The sequence below is a fragment of the Anarhichas minor genome, unplaced genomic scaffold (genome assembly GCF_050575085.1).
Source record: "Anarhichas minor isolate MPS153535 unplaced genomic scaffold, ASM5057508v1 ptg000161l, whole genome shotgun sequence".
NCBI lineage: Eukaryota > Metazoa > Chordata > Actinopteri > Perciformes > Anarhichadidae > Anarhichas > Anarhichas minor.
Genome location: NW_027466607.1, coordinates 120,445 through 148,225, shown reverse-complemented (window position 1 = coordinate 148,225; position 27,781 = coordinate 120,445). Strand labels below are relative to the sequence as shown.

General features: G+C 40.6%; 4 protein-coding genes and 2 long non-coding RNA genes across 6 annotated transcripts; 1 reads left to right on the top strand and 5 right to left on the bottom strand.

Moving 5' to 3' along the window:
• The first annotated feature begins 598 nt into the window (after positions 1 to 598).
• On the top strand, positions 599 to 9,391 carry LOC142943947 (phosphoenolpyruvate carboxykinase, cytosolic [GTP]-like). Its single transcript, XM_076085516.1, has 11 exons — positions 599 to 1,097; positions 3,815 to 4,027; positions 4,128 to 4,312; positions 4,795 to 4,865; positions 5,104 to 5,239; positions 5,347 to 5,534; positions 6,047 to 6,209; positions 6,400 to 6,615; positions 7,127 to 7,264; positions 7,614 to 7,709; positions 7,919 to 9,391. Exons 1-11 carry the CDS (start codon positions 1,066 to 1,068, stop codon positions 8,386 to 8,388), a joined length of 1,908 nt encoding a protein of 635 aa, XP_075941631.1. The 5' UTR covers positions 599 to 1,065; the 3' UTR covers positions 8,389 to 9,391.
• Positions 9,392 to 9,830: 439 nt separating this feature from the next.
• Positions 9,831 to 12,563, bottom strand: LOC142943949 (sialic acid-binding Ig-like lectin 13). Its single transcript, XM_076085517.1, has 7 exons — positions 12,387 to 12,563; positions 11,659 to 12,030; positions 10,799 to 11,104; positions 10,428 to 10,685; positions 10,253 to 10,331; positions 10,147 to 10,186; positions 9,831 to 10,049 (listed from the first exon to the last, which is right to left on the bottom strand). Exons 1-7 carry the CDS (start codon positions 12,457 to 12,459, stop codon positions 9,831 to 9,833), a joined length of 1,347 nt encoding a protein of 448 aa, XP_075941632.1. The 5' UTR covers positions 12,460 to 12,563.
• A 2,626-nt stretch (positions 12,564 to 15,189) lies between these two features.
• LOC142943944 (uncharacterized) lies at positions 15,190 to 16,959 on the bottom strand. The gene is made up of 3 exons (XR_012952290.1): positions 16,876 to 16,959; positions 16,064 to 16,100; positions 15,190 to 15,609 (listed from the first exon to the last, which is right to left on the bottom strand). It is a non-coding gene; the product is annotated as an uncharacterized LOC142943944 (long non-coding RNA).
• Positions 16,960 to 17,347: 388 nt separating this feature from the next.
• On the bottom strand, positions 17,348 to 19,869 carry LOC142943958 (myelin-associated glycoprotein-like). The gene is made up of 5 exons (XM_076085526.1): positions 19,568 to 19,869; positions 18,840 to 19,211; positions 17,909 to 18,214; positions 17,535 to 17,795; positions 17,348 to 17,352 (listed from the first exon to the last, which is right to left on the bottom strand). Exons 1-5 carry the CDS (start codon positions 19,638 to 19,640, stop codon positions 17,348 to 17,350), a joined length of 1,017 nt encoding a protein of 338 aa, XP_075941641.1. The 5' UTR covers positions 19,641 to 19,869.
• Positions 19,870 to 22,601: 2,732 nt separating this feature from the next.
• On the bottom strand, positions 22,602 to 24,181 carry LOC142943946 (uncharacterized). The gene is made up of 3 exons (XR_012952291.1): positions 24,094 to 24,181; positions 23,283 to 23,319; positions 22,602 to 22,784 (listed from the first exon to the last, which is right to left on the bottom strand). It is a non-coding gene; the product is annotated as an uncharacterized LOC142943946 (long non-coding RNA).
• Positions 24,182 to 24,564: 383 nt separating this feature from the next.
• LOC142943957 (sialic acid-binding Ig-like lectin 14) lies at positions 24,565 to 26,802 on the bottom strand. The gene is made up of 5 exons (XM_076085525.1): positions 26,775 to 26,802; positions 26,035 to 26,415; positions 25,126 to 25,431; positions 24,752 to 25,012; positions 24,565 to 24,569 (listed from the first exon to the last, which is right to left on the bottom strand). Exons 1-5 carry the CDS (start codon positions 26,800 to 26,802, stop codon positions 24,565 to 24,567), a joined length of 981 nt encoding a protein of 326 aa, XP_075941640.1.
• Between the last annotated feature and the right edge of the window lie 979 nt (positions 26,803 to 27,781).

The following is a 27,781-nucleotide window of genomic DNA, read 5'->3' as shown; positions in this document are numbered from 1 at the left end:
TGAGCTCTGGGACAATGTATGGGAGATTTTCCATTAATCAATGAATCATTAATCTGTTAATCAAAAAACCTAATCAGCAGAAGAATAGATATAATGGAGATATAATGGAGATATAAGTAGACCCACCATATAAATGGCTTGAAACAACTTAAAAATACACTGAAAATTTGAATTAGAATACTTTATTGATCCCCGGGGAGAAATTTGTATGTTACGTAACATGATCCTAATCAATATGGTATATCATATGCAGGTTAAGATGCTATGTCAATCCACAAATAAACATACTAAGCGTGTGTGCTCAAACACAACAAGGAGGGGTGTGGGGGTTACAAACTAAATCTTGTTTAGGGTCCCCAAAATCCCAGGCCCGGCCATGAATGGACTGCAGGTCTAGACCATGCACAAATATAAGGCAACATGACAAAACCAGAACAACATTAACTTATAAGTGTAAATGTAGATTGCCCAAAACAACAGAACGGGTTGTTAACTTATCATGCTACAGTAACATGTCCATTGGGTTGCGTCAGTGTACGAGTGAGATCTATTTCCGTACCGTGTCTCGTGCTTCCGGGATGTCCCGCTACGCTGTTTTTTTTTTAGCGGTGGTGTGTGTATGTGCGTGTGCTGCTCCGCGGTGCTTCTTTTGAGACTCGTGTCAGTCGGGAGGGGCAACCGGTCGATAAGTTCGTGGTTTGCAGGAGGTATAATTACCACGACATGGACACAACCTCCGAAGAAGTAAACAACATTTTTTTAATTTGAAAGCAGGCGCGCCTCCACCTCCTCAAAGTTGAGCAGAGCACATATTTCGGCTCTCCACGTTTGAAAGCAGTGAGGCGTTCGCGGACACTCCGGGAGGACGAGATCTAGTCAGTCCGCTGGTTACATCAAGGTCTGTCCGTGTGAATGTCCACGTTGAACAAAGTGCAAGGTCCCCTCCGAGCTCAGATATGAGCAGAGACCAGCTCTAACCACCACTGCTGCTGTTCCCTCTGCTGCTAACTTAAATGTGCCTTTTTGCACTTTCATTTTTTACAAGTTAGTATTTTCACACCGAAAATGTCGTGCCTGTTGCTGGGAGTAATACGAAGGTGAGTAATTGTGACTTAAAAAAAAAATGGATTTAAATTGTTTTAGCTTCGTGAACAATATGTTTCTTTGTACTTAATCTCATGTTTAGAGAGTATCGTTAGGCTATATGCTTCAGAGTCGTTCAGAATGCACAAATCGGCTACATCTGCGATTTAAATGCACTTTAATTTCAGGCTTACAACTAAAAAGTACCTCCATTTGGTAACACAATGAATAACAATACAAGTTTATAGCTACTTTTCCAGTAAGATGAGACCTGGATCCTTAAATCCTCATTCGCTGTCTGAAACTTGTCCAACTTGATCTCAGACACAAACCTCAGGCCGGATGACACTGAGCAAGGACTTTTAGCTTAACTACACACAACGTTACTCCACACTTGTTTCTGAAAAAAAAAGTCTGTCTTTCTGCATTCTTCATCCCCCCCCCCCCAGGCTTTGTGATGAGACCCCATCACACAGGGACTCTGGAGTCAATGTGAGCCCCCCATGGCATCGTGTGGTTGCTGTTATTGTGTCACTAAAGATGCATGTGAGCGAGACACTGACCCCGTGTTAGTGCATGTCAATATTTATAGTCGTCACTCCTCTTATTTGCCTGAATGTCCTGGAGTATGTTCCGTGTGTGGTTTATTTTTTTCTCCGGGTACTCGCTGTACCATGTGTGAAGTATTGCGCACGCGTGCATGCTTTAAGTGGTACTCCGGGTTTGCTGCTGGATCTTCTGCAGACTCTGCCCTAAAGAAAAGGCGGCTGTTGACCGGAAGGGAGTGTGGGCGTGTCGGGTTGTGTTGACTGAGGATTGGCCTGTGGATTTGGAGGTGTGTATGGCGGAAGAGTTGCCCAGCTGGAAGCTAGAGGCAGACAAAAAAAAATAAAAAATGGATACCAGATCTAAGTATGAAGGATGGATCTATGTTACATCTATAAAACGCAGGCCTGCTTGTTCATCAGGTATGGGGGATGGGTTGAGGAACGGGGAGACACAAGCTTGACAGGAGGATGAATGTGTTGGGGATGAACCAGGAGCACAAGTCATGAGTCTAAAAAAAATTGGAGGCCTAGGTAATTGATTTGGGGGGAAGAGACGTCCTGTGGAGCTGTTTTAAAGGAGACTGATTCATCCGTTTTTACTGACAACGTGCCTTTTATTTTTTTGGCGATCAAGGCTGCTGAGATGAATGAACAGTAACGCTAATGTTCTTTTTAGATCCCCCTTCAGCGAATCATTCTTCTGTTCAGATCGTGGTCAAAAACCCGAAAGATCCTCTGAAAACTGTCAGTTGTCTGCCACACATCAGCCATGTTTCTAATTCCCTCTTTACAACAAAGGGCACAGTACTTTACTTTCTTATATTTGACTGATGCTCAATTCTAGCGTCTTTTAAGGAGGATAATAACTGTGAAATTAAAATAAAAATGCAGATTTTTTTTGAACTTCATCGTTTGTTTGATTCTGATTGTCTGTCACCTGAACTTTGGTGGGCGAACAGGAAGACAATACCCTCTTCAGTATGAAAACTGACCTTAAACTGCATGCTAAAAGTGTGTTCAACACAAACTGGAGTCTGTTCATGATTGATCGCTCCCGCATCACTAATTAAACGCGGCACAGGTCACTGGTTAAGGAGTTTGAACCCTGCGGTCGCATTAGACGGCTCTCCGCTCTTTGCCCTGTCAGAGCTGCGTGTTATTGTCTCTCTGTGTTCCTGCTGCCCGTGCCCCCTTTTGTGCGCTCCAACCAGATTTGCTTGTGTGTCTGCATGCACAAGTCGACGCATGTCTGTGCGCGCGTGATGCGCGCATAATGGAGCGCTCGGTGCAGCCAATTGGGAGCCGCGTGGCTGCACTTGACGGGACCACCCCATTGTCTGTGAAACAACAAAGTAGAAGAGTGTGATTTGTATTCCCAGTAGAGCAAGCCATTGATGTGGGACTGTTTATGGGTGAAAATAGTTTTGGCTCAAATGCTTATTTGCAGGGCTTCTCATTTGAGGATACAGGTTTACGAATTGTTGTTTTTTTTTCACATTTTTAAAGAGGTCACCCGGGGTCCTCCACATTGTCCACAGACAGACAATGGGTGTGTGTGTGTGTGCTTTGTTTTCTAATATGGACACACAGGAAACGCGCACACACGCAGGCTTGTGTTTTTTTTAACAGCTTGCATATCCACTGCCCTCTCAGTGGCCGGTGTTAGTGAATATCATGGGCCCCGGCCCCCCCGCATGCCCCCCTCTATATGTGGAGAAGTCTGTTCGAGGCTCTCAGGTTGCACTAGTAACTGCACCAAAGGGCATCTTGCTATTTCTGCTGACGCATGAAAAGAACACAACTCCAGTTTGGGCGTTGTTTAAACTTGTGTTTAAAGTGTTTGTGCTACCTCTTCCAACACGAGGTCTGTAAGTAAAAAGAAAAAGGCAGACAAAATTATATCTGGAGCAAAGTTAACCTCGTAAGAGACGGAACTTGTCTTAACCTGCTAAACGGAGTGTCTTCACCTGAGTCAGAGAGCTGTTGACACCAATGTCCTACACATGGGAAGTCCACTAAGTGCTGCTGTTCATGTTCTCATCATCTCAAAACATGGCACGATATATATTTTATGTATAGGATTAAACTGTACGCTCCATCGGCGTGGTTGGAATGTCCCTAAGTCACAAGTAAAGGTCCCAAAAAAGAAGTAACGAATTACCTAAATGCCCGATCTCTTTCAGACGTGGCGGCGTCGGGGCGAGAGTCGGGGTTCGGTCTCTGGCCTCCATCGCCTCGCTGCCCCCGGCGGTGGCCGAGTTTGTGAAGAGAGCGGTGGATGAGTGTAAGCCCACCGGTGTGCATGTGGTGACGGGGACGCCGGAGGAAGCGGCCAACATCCTGGCCGGTCTGGAGAACGAGGGGATGGTCAAGAGGCTGTCCAAATACGAGAACTGGTAAGGGCTTTTAAAATTCTGTGTCCCAAATTACATGCGTTCAGTGGCGTGCATTTACGTTCTTTTGCATCGCGCTTTGATTCCGCCTCTGTTTTTGCAGTTGGTTGGCACGCACAGACCCAAAGGACGTGGCTCGGGTGGAAAGCAAGACTGTGATTGTGACCAAGAGCCAGAGGGACACCATCCCCATCCCTGCCGGGGGGGCGAAGAGCCAGCTGGGCAGCTGGATGAGCGAGTCTGACTGGCAGACAGCCAGAAAGGAGCGCTTCCCGGGCTGCATGGCAGGTACAGTGGTGCATGGAAACAACATGTTATGTCCCTTGTTGTCATAAGGTGTGCGTTTTCAACTTCCCTTTAAAACTTGTAAAGTTTTGAGTGGTAATAATTGTCCGATCCGTACATCCTGCCTGTGCACCTCTCGACAGAGATGAGAAAGAGTGTGAATCCTTGGTGTTGTTTACATCCAGTCTTCTTCTTCCTCCCTGCCATTGTTGGTATATTGCTGCATTTTTTTGCATGTTACCCCCATGTTCACCGTGTCTTGGTGCATGTTACAAACAAAACGGGGACCCGCTCGTTGAAAACATTGTTCCATAATGCTGCTAGTGGTCATAAACTCCACAGGGTGCTGCTGAAGAAAAGGTTCTGATATCTCTTGCCTAATATAACCACCGTATCAACATGTGTCTATCGATACACTGCTGCCTGTAGTGGAAAAATAAACTGCACTAAAGTGTTGTTCACGCTCCTTTGTGTCCTCTCTGCAGGCCGGACCATGTATGTGATTCCCTTCTGTATGGGTCCTGTAGGCTCGACTCTGTCTAAATATGGAGTCCAGGTACTGACCCGACTCCTCCACACTTTATACTGGGGGGGGGCCATGTAATAAACAATAAGCCTGCCGTGTTGTAGCTCTAAAAATGACTTGCTCTGTTGCTATAAATTGCCGTGATTTGTTACAGTAATTTGTTCCGCTGTATATTCTAATATATTACTGTAGCACTTTATAGTTGTATTATTTACTGACTGTTGCAGGTTGTGGATCAGGGTGATGAAACATTTTGTTCTGCTTGAAGGTGACCGACTCGCCATACGTCGTGGCCAGTATGGGGATCATGACTCGTATGGGCACACCTGTGCTGAACAAACTGTCTGAAGGGGCGGAGTTTGTCCGCTGTCAGCACTCTCTGGGACGGCCTTTACCACTCAAAGGTACGCATTCTAAGAGCATGAAACAAGTCGTTTAAGTGCGTCTTATTGCTTGAAACTTACAAGATCTTACAAATTTCCCCCACTCTGGTATTTCCCCCTCTTTCCAGCCCCTCTGGTCAACTCGTGGCCCTGTAACCCGGAGAAGGTGCTGATATCTCACCTGCCAGACTCCAGGCAGATCATGTCCTTCGGCAGTGGCTACGGAGGGAACTCTCTCCTGGGGAAGAAGTGCTTCGCCCTCCGCATCGCCTCGCGCATCGCCAAGGACGAAGGCTGGCTGGCCGAACACATGCTGGTGCGTGTGATACATTGCTGCCTAAAGCCTGCGCCTCATGCCTCACACATTAAAGAGAGACATTAAAGAGAGAGGAATTAAAAAGATGCTCGTTTGTTTCTGTAATAAAAGTGTGATGATCTAAATTATGTAAGGAATCGAGATTCATGCTGTTACATGTGTCAGTCAGCTTTGTGAACGCAGTTTTTTTTAAATTTTTTTATTTTTTTATTTATTTATTTATTTATTTATTTATTTATTTTTTTTAAATATGATCATTTGAGAAATGCAAACATGTTTTTGATTGATCAATCAAATTATATGCAAACATACAGGGAAAAATGTAATAATAAATAACAGATTAGGCCTTTTTGAAGTTATTTACAGGAGAATTTGGGAAAATTAAATTGTTGGTCCCAACAAAAAGTATCTGCAGGCCAGTATCAACATCTCTTCCTGTGATGGGATTTACTTTTGGTCATTAATATAACTTTGGCCAGTATTGAATATTCTTTCTTTCTCTCCCCTCTCAGATTCTGGGTATCACCAACCCTCAGGGAGTGAAGCGTTACGTCGCGGCGGCCTTCCCCAGCGCCTGTGGTAAAACCAACTTGGCCATGATGAAACCATCTCTGCCAGGCTGGAAGGTTGAGTGTGTGGGCGACGACATTGCGTGGATGAAGTTCGACGGCCAAGGTGAGAGGGGGAGGAGGATGTCCCGCGCGCATAGAGTCACTCGCATAGGTGACGAATCTCTGAATGCTCACGTTACACGTGTGTGTGTGTGTGTGTGTGTGTGTGTGTGTGTGTGTGTGTGTGTGTGTGTGTGTGTGTGTGTGTGTGTGTGTGTGTGTGTGTGTGTGTGTGTGTGTGTGTGTGTGTGCAGGGAAACTGAGAGCCATCAACCCGGAGAACGGTTTCTTCGGTGTGGCTCCCGGCACCTCAGACAAGACCAACCCCTACGCCATGGCCACCATCGCCAAAAACACCGTGTTCACCAACGTTGGCGAGACCAGCGACGGAGGAGTGTGGTGGGAGGGCCTCGACCCCCCCGCAGGCGGGGTCACGCTCACAGACTGGCACGGAAAAGCCTGGCAGAAAGGTAACACCGGCGTGCCCAGGCTGTTATGAAGGCATCAATCCAAAGTGTCCTGCTTGTAGTTCAGCAGTTCTAGAGAACCTCATTGAATACTCAGCAGTTTTACTGATTTCATTTTAGCTTGACTCACGTGTTTGTTTCTTTGCCAACAAAGACATCAGTTATAATTGTTGTTAGGCCTCAAACAGAGCAGGCAAAGCTCGTATAAAACGTGTATATATATATATATATATATATATATATATATATATTACTCTTTGGATAAATCAAACTAATATGTAAAGAGTCAACTGAACAGCCAGAGTGTAAACAGTGCCATCTAGTGGTATGTTAAAGCAATGCCACCTATAGAAATGGAGAGACCTGTGGATCAGACACAAGTATGAACCATGACATTCAGATGTAGATTATTACAAAGTCCTTATTTTTTTTTTTTTTTAGAAGATTACTGTGACGTTGAAGGTAGACTAAACTGTTGTTTCCTGTTTGTAAAAAAAAAAAAAAAAAAAAAAAGGAAGCTCGACCCCGTGTGCCCACCCCAATTCCCGCTTCTGTGCCCCGGCGGCTCAGTGTCCCATCATTGACCCCCGGTGGGAGAGTGAGGAGGGCGTTCCCATCGACGCCATCATCTTCGGTGGCAGGAGGCCGGAAGGTTGGTGCTGCTCTCGTTGAGCATCCAGAGTTTTTCTCTCAAAAGTCTCAGACTTTATTTGAATATTATCAGCATTTTCATGCATGTTTTACCTCTCGAAGCATTTAGTCGTTAGTCTTCTGTGGTGTGACTGTCACAGAGGGAAGTGAGCTAAATTAGTCTAACTTGCATTGCAACCAGAAAAGGAAGCCCACAAACATCATGCACAATGACGCGGTGCTCGTGTTGTCTTCTTCTTTTAACACATTACATGTTTGAGTCGTTACAGTTTGTGTTGCACGTCAACGTGAGAAGTCGCGCAGCACACGAGCGGCAGTGCATTAAACGTGATCAAATGTTGACGTTGTAGGAGTCCCTCTGGTGTACGAGTCCTTCAATTGGCAACACGGAGTCTTTGTTGGAGCCTCCATGAGGTCTGAAGCCACGGCAGCTGCTGAGCATAAAGGTACTAACGCGCACCTGATCTCCATGTGGTCTGAGTCCCTGTAAAATACATTCGTACTGATTTACAGTTCTGATCTGGTTGACTATTTGTTGATATTGTGACATCACCTATGATGTTTCAGCCATTGCAGGGCTTTCCTGTTGATGAGGTGTTTTATGATAATAGGACGTTACTAGTGCTGTTACTAAAGCCAATTCTTTATCCTCCAGGCAAGGAGATCATGCACGACCCCTTCGCCATGCGGCCGTTCTTCGGTTACAACTTTGGCGACTACCTCGCTCACTGGCTGAGCATGCAGAGCCGTAAGGCCCCCACACACCTGCCCAAGATCTTCCACGTCAACTGGTTCAGAAAGGACCCGGCGACCGGCGCCTTCCTCTGGCCCGGCTTCGGCGAGAACGCCCGCGCGCTGGAGTGGATCTTCAAGCGCTGCAGCCGGGAGAGGGAGGACGAGGCGGCCAAGAGGAGCATCATCGGCTGGCTGCCAGAAGATGGCGCCATCGACACTAAAGGTCTGAGCGGCAACGTGGATATGGGCGCCCTGTTCGACGTGCCCAAGGCTTTCTGGCAGAGGGAGACGAAGGAGTTGAGAGCCTACTTCACCCAGCAGGTTGGCGCTGATCTGCCAGCTCAGGTGGAGGCTGAGCTGAAGGCACTGGAGGACCGAGTGCACAATTAAAACGCTACGGACAGGAAGTTCAACCAGAAACAGGGCTGTAGTCACTGATGACTCAGGATTCAGATCATTAGGGTGCACTTATTAAGAGTCACTGGCTGGGTTTACACACACAGAGAACTTAGTTCTATCACCACAGATTGGGTTTCATCCATGAAATACAGGTATAAGAGAGTTCTAGTACTCGCTGCTCAGTAAAGATGATTTATTCAGTTGTTTTTTTCAATAATGAATAAAAAACTATGCCTCAAAAAGACCAATTGCCAGGCCAGCAGTTAACTTTCTCTGTGTGTGTGAAAACACAACCAGTGACTCTCGTGTTTCTCTTTGGAATAAAAATGCCAGAGATAAAAAGCTAATAATCTATAATGCAACAACTTTGTGAAAAGACTTCCCACTAATAACACTGGTGAGAGAGACTGGTGGTAGGAGGGAGGTTTGTCTCGACATGAAGGTTAGATTTCTTTGACGTTGTCAAACTCCTCATATAGAGAAGCTAATCACTACCTCCATTCACTCACAAGACCTGGCATTGTACTAAAACACAATCAACACGGCCTTGTGGTGCCTTTTGAGACGTTTAACAATACAACGTCCAGGTTGATAAGGTTTTCAGGCTGAAGCCCAAACATCTGTTTTTTGCAAATTTCGGACAAAAAAAGTTACGCATATTTTTTTTAAGTGAGTTATAGCACCAGATCTTTTAATACACTATTGACTTGAGTCTCAGGAACTGCCCTTTCTATTTTCAATTAAGCTTTATATTCAAATCAATTTATATCAGAACACCATTAAGTACTCGAAACACCGTTTTCCACTGGGCGTTACTATGCATAATTCATTTTGCCGCTTATGTAATGTTTGTGATTAAGTTGTGTGATTTTCAGGTGGTGTTTACACGCAATATGTGAAATGTTGGACCAATAAATGCAACTGAGATTAATAGGTAATTTTAGAAGTTGTATGGTTTTTATTACGGTGCAATGAATAAATGTCTTCAAATGTGTCTCATGTTCATTTTTGAAGTTATTAAAATACAAATAAAAAATGGAGAATGCAAAAAAAAAAAGTAAGAAGCGAGCTCAGTAAATGACACAAACATTTAAAAGGTAAATATAATCTTGTAGTACAATGTTAACATGTGAACAGAGCTGTCTTTCAGAATACTTCCCTATTGAGAGCTTGGGGACCTCTATTTGAAGTGATCTGATAACACATTTCCGATCACACAGCCACCCATATGAAGTCCGTTCAAAAATATAGATGATGGTATCTCGATGACTGGCTAAAACTATCTGAGCTGCAGGAGTTCCCCTTTAATTAACTGTGAGCAATGAAGATTGCACTTTCTCCTGTTTCTTTTTCAACATAAACAGAGATGAAACTTCTTGTATAAGTAAAAAGCATACTAAGAATCCAACCCAAATGTGACCACAAGACAACACTCATTTTCTCTTCACTTGAGCGTAGAGATCCTCTGGGACGTCAGCAGTCTGTGCAACGTTTGCCGAGTCGGACACTTTGACCTGTGCATACAGCGTGTCCTGCTGCTGTCCACTGTCCCGCACCGAGACAGAGGACGGTTCAGGTCCGCGCCTCGAGAAGTTGATCTCGCTATAATGGACGTCTTCTTCTGTTCTCGCTGTCTCTTCAACAGTCAGACTCTGCAAATAAATAAATAAAGCAAAAAGGAAGTGTTTGTGAGCCTTCAGCCGGATCCTTCCAAATGATTACAGAACTACAAAGAGTTTATGTTCTCACCTGACTCTGTTGTGCAGTTGGATGTGTTGACTTCAAACGCCTGGAAGACAAAAGGTTGGGTTCAATATACAGAGTGCCAGAAGAAGATTTAATTTGTGATACTTACCAAACACAGACAACCAGACAGATGAGTACGATGATCCCAATGATTCCTCCAAGAACTGAGCCCAATTGTAGAAGGTTAACTTCGCCACAAGACAAGATGGAAAAAAAACAAATAGAAGTGACTAAATGAAGACAATGTGAACATGTGACATTATCGAAGTCCTTTTAATAGTTACCTTTAATAGTCAGAAGGTTCTCTGATGTTTGATTACCAAGCTCATTGGTGGCCACACAGTAATAAACTCCTCCATCAGTGACATGAAAGCTGTAAAAGTCTCCTTCAGATACATTGACGGGTCCATCTTTGCTGATCTTGAACCAGGTGAAGCGGCTGACGGGAGGATTGGCTCTGCTGGAGCAGGTCAGGTTCAGCCAGCTACCTGCTGACACCGAACCTGGTGGACTGATGGACGCCGAGGTGTTCTTGGGAGCGTCTGAGGAGAATGTGAAGGAGATGTGAGGAAAGAGAGCAGCATCAGAGCCTGAACGAGATCCTTAAGAGAGAAGAATCATCGTGTGCTGACAGGATCCAATAACAAACACTTACATGAAACACTGAGAGGCGTTGTCTCCTCTGATGTCTTGACATCTTTTCCTTCATTCACAGGATATCTGGCAGAACAGGTGATGATGAATCCATCATGTTCGTCTGACAGAGTGATGATCTTCTGGATTTTAGTTGTGAAGGTTCGATCTGTGTTTTCCTCTGTCATGATGTGAGGGTCTTGTTGGAGGTTCCAGGTGAGTTTAGGAGGAGAGTGTGGACAGGGAGTGAAAGCTGAGCAGCTTATAGAGACAGACTCCTTCTCCTTCAGATCACCTGAGATCTCAATCCTGGGGCTTGGAGGAGAATCTGTGGTTTCAAATCAAATACAGATTGTACACTGAAGAACACAGCAACAAGACCAGGAGTCTACTGCCATGCTAGCAGTACTCTTCTACATTTGAGAGCAAAATATTGTACTTTTACTCCACTAACAGCTTTTGGATTGTTCCTTAATATAAAAAGAAGAACGTGTTTGTTCGGGGCTTCTTGTCATTTTTCTGATGTTTCTGAGTTGTTAACAGAAATCACTTTTTTTCTCCTTTCCTCTCTCATTAATCACCTCACGACCCCTCAGATTTATCTTGTGACCCTCTGTAGGGTCTGTAGGGAACTCATGAGACTTCCCCTTTTTCAAGTGTTAAATGCAAAGGTCTGCATGAACAGGCAGCTTCATCATGGGACTATTTATAGTAGAGCACAAAAAATATTATATTGATCCATGAAGTGTAAACATTTCATTCTCTGGTTGGTCTCTGTAGCAGATATTTACATTCACATTGAAGGTTAGCTTCAACTGATATCACATTTTATTCTAAACAATAACATCATAGACTGACTGATAAAAACCAAAACTCTCTTACCTCGAACTGTTATTTGAAGAGGATCACAAGAAGCTGTTGCCAGAAATGGTCGGTTCTCAATCCTGAAGTAGTACGTGTCTGTGTATGATGTGATTAAACTGGAAAATAAAGTGGTGCAGTTTTTCTGACTCAGGTCTCCAGTTAGATTCATTGGATAGATGTTATCCTTCCTGCTACTGTTGAAAATCACATTATTTGGTTTTGGGCCATTTTTAATCCACATTCCGAAGGTTGTTCTTGCGCTGTTGAATCCCTCCTCTGGTTTACTACTGAAGTTACATGGGATTTGCAAACAAGATCCAGTCAGTGCTTCCATCTCTTGAGGTGCAGTAATGACTAGATTTAGATTCGGAACACAAGCAGCCAAAGCACCTGTGAAACAGACTAATGATCAACAGTGGTGAGTAACGTGTAAATAAACAACAACAAAAACATGAAGAGAAATATACTTCAGCAGTAATATTTTGCATTGTGATCTTTTTTTCCTTGAACAGTTTTTGTATTGATTCATGTTTTTGGTTTTACAACAACTATCCCCCACGAGGCCGACCCCAGTGGTGACCAAACCCGTCTATATCTCCAAATAACTAAGTCAGTCTCGTCTCAGTGACAAAAGAGCTGACGCAGAGAATACAGATTGTAACATTCACATGAATTTAGGGTAAAATGATATGTGTCAAATAGTAAATGATTCAAGAGGAATACAAGTGACTGAACCAAAAGCTCACCTGAGAGAAAGAAGACACTCAGTAACATGTTGGCTGTCACCGTTCTCACAGACCGGACTGCCATGACACTCATCACCTGGATTCACAAACACAACAGTGGATTTTACAAAGCGTTCAACATGCTCTGTACAACCACAAGTTCCTGTGTGTTAAGAGACCACCGCTCACAAGACTGCAAATGTGTACGACTCAGAGTGTTAGATGAGAATAAAACCATGAGTGTTGTCTTACCAAAGAAGCCCACATCAACAAGAGAGTGACAAATAGATCCTTTGGTTGGTGGTTTTAAAGAGAAAATAATGCAATTCATGAATTTCAACAGTCCAACAATCCAACTTCCCTTTTTTAGCTGTCGTAATTTAAAACCGAGACAACTTACTTTGAATTAAGAACACAGAGTGAGTGCAATTTTATTTTTTATCAGAGTTATTACAATTTCATCATTGAATAAATGATTTACCCCAATAGCTAAACATTCTGCTTCCTCTTCTCTCAAATATCTATTAAAATCTTTAAAAAGTACATTTGATAAACACCAGCAGACAAAAGGTCAGGATTATTCTGTTTTATATTTAAAAAGAAAAACATGAAAATGTCCCATCAAGGAGCCAGTTTCACACAGATTATTGCAGAAACTGTATCTGTTGTTGTTTTCCTTCATAAAGGAACATAGAGGGGAAAATACTGGAATCCTTGAGAAGCAGAGGAAAAGGACTCGCCAAGCAGTCAGAACAATATAAGGCACTCAATGGCATGAATAATACGGAAAAGGCTCAGATGAGCAGCTACTCTTTACAACTCATTGATATTTTATCCACCCGTGAGTCCTGACACACAGTTTTGTTCTCTGTGCCTTTAAATATGAAAACAGAAGTTCAACAAGTAAAACGCTAGTCAGTCCTCTGGATGCTTCTGCATTGATGCTACAAGTAATCAGACAATTTCTTTATGAATAACTAGAATTAAATATATCATAACTAGAATAAATAGAAATATGAAAGACTGTTTTCTACCATTTGCCATTTGATCCTAAAATGATTGATTGTAGCAGACATCAACTTACATTGGAGTGAGTGTTTTTCCTCAGTGCAGCCGTGCTGTCTGACCAGGTAAATGCAGAAGTCACAGGTCTATGAACCAAGATGGACTGTGAAAGGAAGGAGGAGTTAATGGAAGGTGGGTCAAAACATCACTGCTGGTGTTCTTGCAAATGGTAAATAAAGCTATAATTCACACACTTGTGTGCACATTTGTACTACAACCACTGTTGTAATCTGAAAATACCACAACGTCCATTAATTTACCAGCCAATGATTAAATGAAAGTATTCTAAATGAAGAAATGACACATTTAGAGTCACAACAATGCATATTATGAGATGGAACTGATTATTTAAATTGTTAAGAGCTTGCATGCGTAGAGAAACACTCTCTCTCTCCTTGATTATTACATGCAGAAATAACTTTATTTATAGTGGATGCATTTATTGAATATTGTTCATGTTGAAATTAGATTATTAGGATCTTTCTGTTATTGAAAAAGGTTTTTATTCTCTGGATTCTGACTTTGACTCTACATGGTGTTTTTGTACCATTGTCTCACTTCATTGGACAGTCTCCTGTGAACTTTTGTGTTTTTGTCATCTTAAAACATTTACATGCACCTGCACTTTTCATCTGAGTCGTGTGTTTTGGGTCCATGTCTTGCTGGTTTCCAGTGTAGCTTAATACATATGTACATATTCAGGTGATGATGAATCCATCATGTTCGTCTGACAATAATAATAACTCATAAGGTCCCCTTTAAGGATGAATACAAAAGAAATAGCAACATTGTGTGAGTCTGCTCTTTTGTACATGATAATTCCTGTACTTATTGTTCTTTTAATGCAATATCCTATAAAATCCTACATGTTCCCATCCTTAGTACACACAACATATACTTTGAAATGAAAATCTCATTTCTCAATGAATACATTTTATTGTAGAAAATGATTTATCACAAGTGAGAATCCTGCAGAATCCGACTAACCAACTTCCCCTGTGTACTTGAAAGTTCTCAGAATTTGTTGAGGGCTTTGCACATGCCTTACCCTCCACCACTTCTCCTTATTAGTCTGGTTGATAAGCCACACAGCTGAAACAAAGGTTTCTCATCACATTCAGAGTGTCAACACCAACTAAACGTGTGAGAAACTTCACAAACAAGTATCTGCCTCGATGAATATCATGTACATTGAATTTTAGTTGTGCTGCAGTGAATGTGATGTCCTCCTGAGGATCATTAATAATGCACTATTAACTGGACTCCTAATCACGTGGATTTATATATATATATATATAACAATAAGTCTTGATTTGTCATTTCAGTACATAGACTGTTTGCACTGTATGAACACCCCACATATTAAACCATATTATCTGTAGGGGAACGTGGGCTTTCCACAGTATGAGACAACGAGTTAATTAGTCAGTTATAAATACAACTTATTCTCAGTTGTCGTGTTGAGCATCAGAAATATTTGAACCAAATGAAGTCAGATATTACGACATCATAAAGATACAAGCATTCATGTATATACTTCACGTAACTCACATAACATAATGATAATAATGACATATTTGAACAGGTGAAAGTATGAACTTCATGTATTTTACACGCACAGAAACCGTAATGCTGACTTCTGCACATTATATCAGCCGTTACCTCCACAGTTACATAGCAATCATGAGTCTGTGTGTACATGCTAAATGATAACATAAGTGACAACACTTTCTGCTGATTGAAACACATCATTTTTTATTTTATTTAACACACTTTACATGCATCCAATGGAAACACCAGCTAAGCAATACAAATGATGTACATGGTCCAGGCATGTGTTTTGTATCTTAAGAACAAATAATAAAATCTGGTGCCAGGAATCAGTTTAACATGAGATAAAATATGAAAGAGGATGTTTTTACTTTTGTGTTGTGATAATTTTAACAAAGACAACAGTGCAGAGAAAGCACATATAAACATGATTAACTATTCCTCTTTAAAGAACGGAAGACCCTTAAGTATTAAGAGAAGATCTACACACATTGTGTAAGTGGCACACTAAGACTAATGAATACAGAACATATAACACAGTTGTCGTTCCATATCATCTTCTTCCTCTTCTGGCTCATGATGGATGTAACTCAACCACGCTGTTAACATAGTCCGCTTCTACTGCTTGCTGCAGCAGAAAGAGTTTTAGTTACTGCCAAGATGAACACAGATGCAACATGTCTTTTGTGTTACAGATGTGTCAGTGTCACAGGGCCTCACATTAGAGAACAGCAGACTGAACAATCCACCAACTAAATTAGGCCCTCAAAGAACATGTTAAACCTCACACACACACACACACACACACACACACACACACACACACACACACGATAGTGTTCGCCATATCATCTTTATAAGGTGATAACATGTCAATGTTGTGTTTACAGCTTGTTGGACTGCCCCTTAATAAATGAATGCAGGTTTAAAGCTGTTTTGACTTTGTGTTGTTTCAAACGTTCTTTATGTAGATTTAATTTTTGTCGGTATTCATTTCTGATGTTCTGTTTTTACGTATGAGTGAATGGAACCACTTTATAAAGAAATAATAATGAAATAGCTCTCCTCATCTCATATCTTACCTCCTGTGGTTTGGTGGAGCGTCTTGATCTAAACCAGCTGGATGAAAAAGAAGAATGAATGAATTCGTTGGTAACACTTTATAAGTCTATAATGCTTCATAAACATACTTTGTAATGCATTTTCTTTCATCACGGCATCATTATGCATTTTATGATGACATATAAGGTCCAGTATCATAATCATTTATAATTGCTGGTCACTCGCTGACATTTGCAAGGATAGTAGTGCATTATAATTCCCATAGCTGTAATACATTATCATTGTTTTAGAAAGCATTGCACTCACTGTTATAATACATTATAATGTGGTTATACGTTACTCTGTGGTTATTGTTTTGATTTCAGTGAACATGTTGTGTTGTTATTTAGTAGAATTAATTAAATGTTTCTTCACTTTTCTTGAAGCAAACAGTGCCCACTTAGAGTAACTTATAATCACATTATAATGCATCATTAAAAGATTCTGATATATTATTACAATGGGAGTTATAATACACTATGATCCTTGTAAATGTCAGTGAGTGACTAGCAGGTATGAAGTGTTGTACTTGACCTTATACGTCATTGTAAAATGCTTTATAATGTGTATAATTATTGTCATCATCATTATGAATATTGATGGTGTATTATGCATTAATGCATTACAAATGTATTCATAATGTATTATAGACATGGGCTTAGAGAGTAGAAAGTGTTTTTTTGGGGTTATTTTGTAATGACAGTGATCTGTCTCATACATTCCAACCACATTTAAAATGAGACCAGCTGGTGTGTATCTGCAGACGATCGTATCGTAGAAAAGTTTATCTCACCACTCAAAGATGACCAATGTGCTGACGAGCATTACGATTCCCAGGACCTTCACTATGACTTGAGCACCAACCCGTTGATCGCCTGCAACACAACAGCATGGTCACCTTCTGAAATGTTATGACTCCAAAACATCTCAAATCATAATTCCTGCAGCTACCTTCAAATACCAACTGACGTCCAGTCGATAGCTGAAAGTCCAGCTCATTTCTGCATCCACAATAATACAATCTGCCTCCATCACTGCTGCTCACTTTAAAGCCATAAATCTGTTCATCAACTTTGATCAGTGTCAGTCTGCCATCATCGATCATGAACCACACAAAGGTGTTAATGGGAGGGTTTCCTCTGCAGGAGCAGGTCAGGTTCACCAAGCTGCCAACTGACACTGGATCAGTGGGACTGATGACCACTGAGGGTCAGGAAGACTTGGCACATACTGATGAGAAAAGTCAGCTGTCTTGCCATCTGCTTTCAATCTTTATAAAACAAAGACTCACATGAAACACTGAGAGTGTTTCTCTCCTGCTCAGCTTGACTTCATACTGTATTTTGCAAACGTATATGTAAAACAATGCTGCGTCAATAATGTTTGCAGACGTGATGTTAGCCAACAATAACTGCTCCTAATTCACAGGATGTGATACAGTTCCGTGTTTACCTTTAATAGTCAGAAGGATCTCTGATGATGTTTGATTACCAATCTCATTGGTGGCCACACAGTAATAAACTCCTCCATCAGTGACATTAAAGCTGTAAAAGTCTGGATCAGATACAGTGACGGGTCCATCTTTGCTGATCTTGAACCAGGTGAAGCTGCTGACGGGAGGATTGGCTCTGCTGGAGCAGGTCAGGTTCACCCAGCTACCTGCTGACACCAAACCTGGTGGACTGATGGACGCCGAGGTGTCCTTGGGAGCGTCTGAGGAGAATGTGACGGAGATGTGAGGTCAGAGAGCAGCATCAGAGCCTGAACGAGATCCTTAAGAGAGAAGAATCATCATGTGCTGACAGGATCCAATAACAAACACTTACATGAAACACTGAGAGTCGTTGTCTCCTCTGATGTCTTGACATCTTTTCCTTCATTCACAGGATATCTGGCAGAACAGGTGATGATGAATCCATCATGTTTGTCTGACAGAGTGATGATCTTCTGGATTTTAGTTGTGAAGGTTCGATCTGTGTTTTCCTCTGTCATGATGTGAGGGTCTTGTTGGAGGTTCCAGGTGAGTTTAGGAGGAGAGTGTGGACAGGGAGTGAAAGCTGAGCAGCTTATAGAGACAGACTCCTTCTCCTTCAGATCACCTGAGATCTCAATCCTGGGGCTTGGAGGAGAATCTGTGGTTTCAAATCAAATACAGATTGTACACTGAAGAACACAGCAACAAGACCAGGAGTCTACTGCCATGCTAGCAGTACTCTTCTACATTTGAGAGCAAAATATTGTACTTTTACTCCACTAACAGCTTTTGGATTGTTCCTTATTATAAAAAGAAGAACGTGTTTGTTCGGGGCTTCTTGTCATTATTCTGATGTTTCTGAGTTGTTAATAGAAATCACTTTTTTTCTCCTTTCCTCTCTCATTAATCACCTCACGACCCCTCAGATTTATCTTGTGACCCTCTGTAGGGGTAACATGAAATGTAAACTTACACTAATTAATGTAGATTTTGTCCAGTAATGATGGTAAATTGTCAAAAAAAGCTGAACTTATGAGACTTCCCCTTTTTCAAGCGTTAAATGCAAAGGTCTACATGAACAGGCAGCTTCATCATGGGACTATTAATAGTAGAGCACAAAATAAAAATCCCATTAATATCCATGAAGTGTAAACATTTCATTCTCTGGTTGGTCTCTGTAGCAGATATTTACATTCACATTGAAGGTTAGCTTCAACTGACATCACTTTTTATTCTAAACAATAACATCATAGACTGACTGATAAAAACCAAAACTCTCTTACCTCGAACTGTTATTTGAAGAGGATCACAAAAAGCTGTTGCCAGAAATGGTCGGTTCTCAATCCTGAAGTAGTACGTGTCTGTGTATGATGTGATTAAACTGGAAAATAAAGTGGTGCAGTTTTTCTGACTCAGGTCTCCAGTTAGATTCATTGGATAGATGTTATCCTTCCTGCTACTGTTGAAAATCACATTATTTGGTTTTGGGCCATTTTTAATCCACATTCCGTAGGTTGTTCTTGCGCTGTTGAAGTCCTTCTCTGGTTTACGACTGAAGTTACATGGGATTTGCAAACAAGATCCAGTCAGTGCTTCCATCTCTTGAGGTGTAGTAATGACTAGATTTAGATTCGGAACACAATCAGCCAAAGCACCTGTGAAACAGACTAATGATTAACAGTGGTGAGTAACGTGTAAATAAACAACAACAAAAACATGAAGAGAAATATACTTCAGCAGTAATATTTTGCATTGTGATCTTTTGTTCCTTGAACAGTTTTTGTATTGATTCATTTTCTTGGTTTTACAACAACTATCCCCCACGAGGCCGACCCCAGTGGTGACCAAACCCGTCTATATCTCCAAATAACTAAGTCAGTCTCGTCTCAGTGACAAAAGAGCTGACGCAGAGAATACAGATTGTAACATTCACATGAATTTAGGGTAAAATGATATGTGTCAAATAGTAAATGATTCAAGAGGAATACAAGTGACTGAACCAAAAGCTCACCTGAGAGAAAGAAGACACTCAGTAACATGTTGGCTGTCACCGTTCTCACAGACCGGACTGCCATGACACTCATCACCTGGATTCACAAACACAACAGTGGATTTTACAAAGCGTTCAACATGCTCTGTACAACCACAAGTTCCTGTGTGTTAAGAGACCACCGCTCACAAGGCTGCAAATGTGTACGACTCAGAGTGTTAGATGAGAATAAAACCATGAGTGTTGTCTTACCAAAGAAGCCCACATCAACAAGAGAGTGACAAATAGATCCTTTGGTTGGTGGTTTTAAAGAGAAAATAATGATATTCATGAATTTCAACAGTCCAACAATCCAACTTCCCTTTTTTAGCTGTCGTAATTTAAAACCGAGACAACTTCCTTTGAATTAAGACCACAGAGCGAGTGCTGTTGTTTTTTTTATCAACAGCACTGGGGTAATGACTTACCCCAATAGCTAAACATTCTGCTTCCTCTTCTCTCAAATATCTATTAAAATCTTTAAAAAGTACATTTGATAAACACCAGCAGACAAAAGGTCAGGATTATTCTGTTTCATATTTAAAAAGAAAAACATGAAAATGTCCCATCAAGGAGCCAGTTTCACACAGATTATTGCAGAAACTGTATCTGTTGTTGTTTTCCTTCATAAAGGAACATAGAGGGGAAAATACTGGAATCCATGAGAAGCAGAGGAAAAGGACTCGCCAAGCAGTCAGAACAATATAAGGCACTCAATGGCATGAATAATACGGAAAAGGCTCAGATGAGCAGCTACTCTTTACAACTCATTGATATTTTATCCACCCGTGAGTCCTGACACACAGTTTTGTTCTCTGTGCCTTTAAATATGAAAACAGAAGTTCAACAAGTAAAACGCTAGTCAGTCCTCTGGATGCTTCTGCATTGATGCTACAAGTAATCAGACAATTTCTTTATGAATAATCAGAATTAAATATATCATAACTAGAAGAAATAGAAATATTAAAAGATATAGAAAGACTGTTTTCTACCATTTGCCATTTGATCCTAAAATGATTGATTGTAGCAGACATCAACTTACATTGGAGTGAGTGTTTTTCCTCAGTGCAGCCTTGCTGTCTGACCAGGTCAATGCAGAAGTCACAGGTCTATGAACCAAGATGGACTGTGAAAGGAAGGAGGAGTTAATGGAAGGTGGGTCAAAACATCACTGCTGGTGTTCCTGCAAATGGCAAATAAAGCTATAATTCACACACTTGTGTGCACATTTGTACTACAACCACTGCTGTAATCTGAAAATACCACAACGTCCATTAATTTACCAGCCAATGATTAAATGAAAGTATTCTAAATGAAGAAATGACACATTTAGAGTCACGACAATGCATATTATGAGATGGAACTGATTATTTAAATTGTTAAGAGCTTGCATGCGTAGAGAAATACTCTCTCCCTCCTTGATTATTACATGCAGAAATAACTTTATTTATAGTGGATGCATTTATTGAATATTGTTCAAGTTGAAATTAGATTATTAGGATCTTTCTGTTATTGAAAAAGGTTTTTATTCTCTGGATTCTGACTTTGACTCTACATGGTGTTTTTGCACCATTGTCTCACTTCATTGGACAGTCTCCTGTGAACTTTTGTGTTTTTGTCATCTTAAAACATTTACATGCACCTGCACTTTTCATCTGAGTCGTGTGTTTTGGGTTCATGTCTTGCTGGTTTCCAGTGTAGCTTAATACATATGTACATATTCAGGTGATGATGAATCCATCATGTTCGTCTGACAATAATAATAAATCATAAGGTCCCCTTTAAGGATGAATACAAAAGAAATAGCAACATTGTGTGAGTCTGCTCTTTTGTACATGATAATTCCTGTACTTATTGTTCTTTTAATGCAATATCCTATAAAATCCTACATGTTCCCATCCTTAGTACACACAACATATACTTTGAAATGAAAATCCCATTTCTCAATGAATACATTTTATTGTACAAAATGATTTATCACAAGTGAGAATCCTGCAGAATCTGACGAACCAACTTCCCCTGTGTACTTGAAAGTTCTCAGAATTTATTGAGGGCTTTGCACATGCCTTACCCTCCACCACTTCTCCTTATTAGTCTGGTTGATAAGCCACACAGCTAAAACAAAGGTTTCTCATCACATTCAGAGTGTCAACACCAACTAAACGTGTGGGAAACTTCACAAACAAGTATCTGCCTCGATGAATATCATGTACATTGAATTTTAGTTGTGCTGCAGTGAATGTGATGTCCTCCTGAGGATCATTAATAATGCACTATTAACTGGACTCCTAATCACGTGGATTTATATATATATATAACAATAAGTCTTGATTTGTCATTTCAGTACATAGACTGTTTGCACTGTATGAACACCCCACATATTAAACCATATTCTCTGTAGGGGAACGTGGGCTTTCCACAGTATGAGACAACGAGTTAATTAGTCAGTTATAAATACAACTTATTCTCAGTTGTCGTGTTGAGCATCAGAAATATTTGAACCATATGAAGTCAGATATTACGACATCATAAAGATACAAGCATTCATGTATATATTTCACGTAACTCATATAACATAATGATAATAATGACATATTTGAACAGGTGAAAGTATGAACTTCATGTATTTTACACGCACAGAAACCGTAATGCTGACTTCTGCACATTATATCAGCCGTTACCTCCACAGTTACATAGCAATCATGAGTCTGTGTGTACATGCTAAATGATAACATAAGTGACAACACTTTCTGCTGAATGAAACGCATCATTTTTTATTTTATTTAACACACTTTACATGCATCCAATGGAAACACCAGCTAAGCAATACAAATGATGTACATGGTCCAGGCATGTGTTTTGTATCTTAAGAACAAATAATAAAATCTGGTGCCAGGAATCAGTTTAACATGAGATTAAATATTAAAGAGGATGTTTTTACTTTTATGTTGAGATGATTTTAACAAAGACACACAGTGCAGAGAAAGCACATATAAACATGATTAACTATTCCTCTTTAAAGAACGGAAGACCCTTAAGTATTAAGAGAAGATCTACACACATTGTGTAAGTGGCACACTAAGACTAATGAATACAGAACATATAACACAGTTGTCGTTCCATATCATCTTCTTCCTCTTCTGGCTCATGATGGATGTAACTCAACCACGCTGTTAACATAGTCCGCTTCTACTGCTTGCTGCAGCAGAAAGAGTTTTAGTTACTGCCAAGATGAACACAGATGCAACATGTCTTTTGTGTTACAGATGTGTCAGTGTCACAGGGCCTCACATTAGAGAACAGCAGACTGAACAATCCACCAACTAAATCAGGCCCTCAAAGAACATGTTAAACCTCACACACACACACACACACACACACACACACACACACACACACACACACACGCACACACACACACACACACACACACGCACACACACACGCGATAATGTTCGCCATATCATCTTTATAAGGTGATAACATGTCAATGTTGTGTTTACAGCTTGTTGGACTGCCCCTTAATAAATGAATGCAGGTTTAAAGCTGTTTTGACTTTGTGTTGTTTCAAACGTTCTTTATGTAGATTTAATTTTTGTCGGTATTCATTTCTGATGTTCTGTTTTTACGTATGAGTGAATGGAACCACTTTATAAAGAAATAATAATGAAATAGCTCTCCTCATCTCATATCTTACCTCCTGTGGTTTGGTGGAGCGTCTTGATCTAAACCAGCTGGATGAAAAAGAAGAATGAATGAATTTGTTGGTCACACTTTATAAGTCTATAATGCTTCATAAACATACTTTGTAATGCATTTTCTTTCATCACGGCATCATTATGCATTTGATGATGACATATAAGGTCCAGTATCATAATCATTTATAATTGCTGGTCACTCGCTGACATTTGCAAGGATAGTAGTGCATTATAATTCCCATAGCTGTAATACATTATCATTGTTTTAGAAAGCATTGTACTCACTGTTATAATACATTATAATGTGGTTATACGTTACTCTGTGGTTATTGTTTTGATTTCAGTGAACATTGTGTGTTGTTATTTAGTAGAATTAATGACATATTTCTTCACCTTTCTTTAAGCAAACAGTGCCCACTTAGAGTAACTTATAATCACATTATAATGCATCATTAAAAGATTATGATGTATTACAACAATGGGAGTTATAATACACTATGATCCTTGTAAATGTCAGTGAGTGACTAGCAGGTATGAAGTCTTGTACTTGACCTTATACATCATTGTAAAATGCTTTATAATGTGTATGATTATTGTTATCATCATCATGAATATTGATGGTGTATTATGCATTAATGCATTACAAATGTATTCATAATGTATTATAGACATGGGCTTAGAGAGTAGAAAGTGTTTTTTGGGGTTATTTTGTAATGACAGTGATCTGTCTCATACATTCCAACCACATTTAAAATGAGACCAGCTGGTGTGTATCTGCAGACGATCGTATCGTAGAAAAGTTTATCTCACCACTCAAAGATGACCAATGTGCTGACGAGCATTACGATTCCCAGGATCTTCACTATGACTTGAGCACCAACCCGTTGATCGCCTGCAACACAACAGCATGGTCACCTTCTGGAATGTTATGACTCCAAAACATCTCAAATCATAATTCCTGCAGCTACCTTCAAATACCAACTGACGTCCAGTCGATAGCTGAAAGTCCAGCTCATTTCTGCATCCACAATAATACAATCTGCCTCCATCACTGCTGCTCACTTTAAAGCCATAAATCTGTTCATCAACTTTGATCAGTGTCAGTCTGCCATCATCGATCATGAACCACACAAAGGTGTCAATGGGAGGGTTTCCCCTGCAGGAGCAGGTCAGGTTCACCAAGCTGCCAACTGACACTAGATCAGTGGGACTGATGACCACTGAGGGTCAGGAAGACTTGGCACATACTGATGAGAAAAGTCAGCTGTCTTGCCATCTGCTTCAATCTTTATAAAACAAAGACTCACATGAAACACTGAGAGTGTTTCTCTCCTGCTCAGCTTGACTTCATACTGTATTTTGCAAACGTATATGTAAAACAATGCTGCGTCAATAATGTTTGCAGACGTGATGTTAGCCAACAATAACTGCTCCTAATTCACAGGATGTGATACAGTTCCGTGTTTACCTTTAATAGTCAGAAGGATCTCTGATGATGTTTGATTACCAAGCTCATTGGTGGCCACACAGTAATAAACTCCTCCATCAGTGACATTAAAGCTGTAAAAGTCTCCTTCAGATACATTGACGGGTCCATCTTTGCTGATCTTGAACCAGGTGAAGCGGCTGACGGGAGGATTGGCTCTGCTGGAGCAGGTCAGGTTCACCCAGCTACCTGCTGACACCGAACCTGGTGGACTGATGGACGCCGAGGTGTCCTTGGGAGCGTCTGAGGAGAATGTGACAGAGATGTGAGGAAAGAGAGCAGCATCAGAGCCTGAATGAGATCCTTAAGAGAGAAGAATCATCATGTGCTGACAGGATCCAATAACAAACACTTACATGAAACACTGAGAGTCGTTGTCTCCTCTGATGTCTTGACATCTTTTCCTTCATTCACAGGATATCTGGCAGAACAGGTGATGATGAATCCATCATGTTCGTCTGACAGAGTGATGATCTTCTGGATTTTAGTTGTGAAGGTTCGATCTGTGTTTTCCTCTGTCATGATGTGAGGGTCTTGTTGGAGGTTCCAGGTGAGTTTAGGAGGAGAGTGTGGACAGGGAGTGAAAGCTGAGCAGCTTATAGAGACAGACTCCTTCTCCTTCAGATCACCTGAGATCTCAATCCTGGGGCTTGGAGGAGAATCTGTGGTTTCAAATCAAATACAGATTGTACACTGAAGAACACAGCAACAAGACCAGGAGTCTACTGCCATGCTAGCAGTACTCTTCTACATTTGAGAGCAGAATATTGTACTTTTACTCCACTAACAGCTTTTGGATTGTTCCTTAATAAAAATAAAAGAACGTGTTTGTTCGGGGCTTCTTGTCATTTTTCTGATGTTTCTGAGTTGTTAACAGAAATCACTTTTTTTCTCCTTTCCTCTCTCATTAATCACCTCACGACCCCTCAGATTTATCTTGTGACCCTCTGTAGGGGTAACATGAAATGTAAACTTACACTAAGTAATGTAGATTTTCTAAAAAAAACTGAACTCATGAGACTTCCACTTTTTCAAGCGTTAAATGCAAAGGTCTGCATGAACAGGCAGCTTCATCATGGGACTATTAATAGTAGAGCACAAAAAAAAAATCCCATTAATATCCATGAAGTGTAAACATTTCATTCTCTGGTTGGTCTCTGTAGCAGATATTTACCTTCACATTGAAGGTTAGCTTCAACTGATATCACTTTTTATTCTAAACAATAACATCATAGACTGACTGATAAAAACCAAAACTCTCTTACCTCGAACTGTTATTTGAAGAGGATCACAAGAAGCTGTTGACCGAAATGGTCGGTTCTCAATCCTGAAGTAGTACGTGTCTGTGTATGATGTGATTAAACTGGAAAATAAAGTGGTGCAGTTTTTCTGACTCAGGTCTCCAGTTAGATTCATTGGATAGATGTTATCCTTCCTGCTACTGTTGAAAATCACATTATTTGGCTTTTGGCCAAAGTGATTGTCATTTTTAATCCACACTCCGAAGGTTGTTCTTGTGCTGTTGAATTCCTCTAGTTTATCACTGAAGTTACATGGGATTTGCAAACAAGATCCAGTCAGTGCTTCCATCTCTTGAGGTGCAGTAATGAATAGAGCTGGATCCCTATCACAATCAGCCAAAGCACCTGTGAAACAGACTAATGATCAACAGTGGTGAGTAACATGTGTAAATAAACAACAACAAAAACATGAAGAGAAATATACTCCAGCAGTAATATTTTGCATTGTGATCTTTTTTTTCCTTGAACAGTTTTTGTATTGATTCATTTTCTTGGTTTTACAACAACTATCCCCCACGAGGCCGACCCCAGTGGTGACCAAACCCGTCTATATCTCCAAATAACTAAGTCAGTCTCGTCTCAGTGACAAAAGAGCTGACGCAGAGAATACAGATTGTAACATTCACATGAATTTAGGGTAAAATGATATGTGTCAAATAGTAAATGATTCAAGAGGAATACAAGTGACTGAACCAAAAGCTCACCTGAGAGAAAGAAGACACTCAGTAACATGTTGGCTGTCACCGTTCTCACAGACCGGACTGCCATGACACTCATCACCTGGATTCACAAACACAACAGTGGATTTTACAAAGCGTTCAACATGCTCTGTACAACCACAAGTTCCTGTGTGTTAAGAGACCACCGCTCACAAGGCTGCAAATGCGTACGACTCAGAGTGTTAGATGAGAATAAAACCATGAGTGTTGTCTTACCAAAGAAGCCCACATCAACAAGAGAGTGACAAATAGATCCTTTGGTTGGTGGTTTTAAAGAGAAAATAATGATATTCATGAATTTCAACAGTCCAACTTCCCTTTTTTAGCTGTCGTAATTTAAAACCGAGACAACTTCCTTTGAATTAAGAACACAGAGCGAGTGCTGTTGTTTTTTTTATCAGAGTTCTTCCCTTAACTGCTCATATCCTGTGAGTCTATTTATTCTGAAATCTTTATATATTACATATATCCCAATAATTATAATAACAATAATAAGAACATGTAACAGCCAGTGACTTGAGTACAGTCACTGTGGATCACACTGAGCTTTATCTCTGTTGCTCTGCATCACAGGACTGATGAAACTCACAAACTATTATTTGTGTTGTTACAATTTCATCATTGAATAAATGACTTACCCCAATAGCTAAACATTCTGCTTCCTCTTCTCTCAAATATCTATTAAAATCTTCAAAAAGTACATTTGATAAACACCAGCAGACAAAAGGTCAGGATTATTCTGTTTTATATTTAAAAAGAAAAACATGAAAATGTCCCATCAAGGAGCCAGTTTCACACAGATTATTGCAGAAACTGTATCTGTTGTTGTTTTCCTTCATAAAGGAACATAGAGGGGAAAATACTGGAATCCATGAGAAGCAGAGGAAAAGGACTCGCCAAGCAGTCAGAACAATATAAGGCACTCAATGGCATGAATAATACGGAAAAGGCTCAGATGAGCAGCTACTCTTTACAACTCATTGATATTTTAT

What these genes read in the sequence shown, in the direction of transcription:
- LOC142943957 (XM_076085525.1), bottom strand. Translation starts at nt 26,802, where the DNA reads ATGTTACTGAGTGTCTTCTTTCTCTCAG. An exon ending in GAGTGTCTTCTTTCTCTCAG is followed by an intron (nt 26,416 to 26,774) that starts GTGAGCTTTTGG and finishes TCTGTTTCACAG; the next exon opens with GTGCTTTGGCTGATTGTGAT. An exon ending in TCTTCAAATAACAGTTCGAG is followed by an intron (nt 25,432 to 26,034) that starts GTAAGAGAGTTT and finishes TTGAAACCACAG; the next exon opens with ATTCTCCTCCAAGCCCCAGG.
- LOC142943947 (XM_076085516.1), top strand. Translation starts at nt 1,066, where the DNA reads ATGTCGTGCCTGTTGCTGGGAGTAATACGAAG. An exon ending in TGTCTAAATATGGAGTCCAG is followed by an intron (nt 4,866 to 5,103) that starts GTACTGACCCGA and finishes TTCTGCTTGAAG; the next exon opens with GTGACCGACTCGCCATACGT. An exon ending in GGCAGCTGCTGAGCATAAAG is followed by an intron (nt 7,710 to 7,918) that starts GTACTAACGCGC and finishes TTTATCCTCCAG; the next exon opens with GCAAGGAGATCATGCACGAC.
- LOC142943949 (XM_076085517.1), bottom strand. Translation starts at nt 12,459, where the DNA reads ATGAGTGTCATGGCAGTCCGGTCTGTGAGAACGGTGACAGCCAACATG. An exon ending in AACGCCTCTCAGTGTTTCAT is followed by an intron (nt 10,686 to 10,798) that starts GTAAGTGTTTGT and finishes CATTCTCCTCAG; the next exon opens with ACGCTCCCAAGAACACCTCG. An exon ending in TGTCTGGTTGTCTGTGTTTG is followed by an intron (nt 10,187 to 10,252) that starts GTAAGTATCACA and finishes TTTGTCTTCCAG; the next exon opens with GCGTTTGAAGTCAACACATC.
- LOC142943958 (XM_076085526.1), bottom strand. Translation starts at nt 19,640, where the DNA reads ATGAGTGTCATGGCAGTCCGGTCTGTGAGAACGGTGACAGCCAACATG. An exon ending in GAGTGTCTTCTTTCTCTCAG is followed by an intron (nt 19,212 to 19,567) that starts GTGAGCTTTTGG and finishes TCTGTTTCACAG; the next exon opens with GTGCTTTGGCTGATTGTGTT. An exon ending in AACGACTCTCAGTGTTTCAT is followed by an intron (nt 17,796 to 17,908) that starts GTAAGTGTTTGT and finishes CATTCTCCTCAG; the next exon opens with ACGCTCCCAAGGACACCTCG.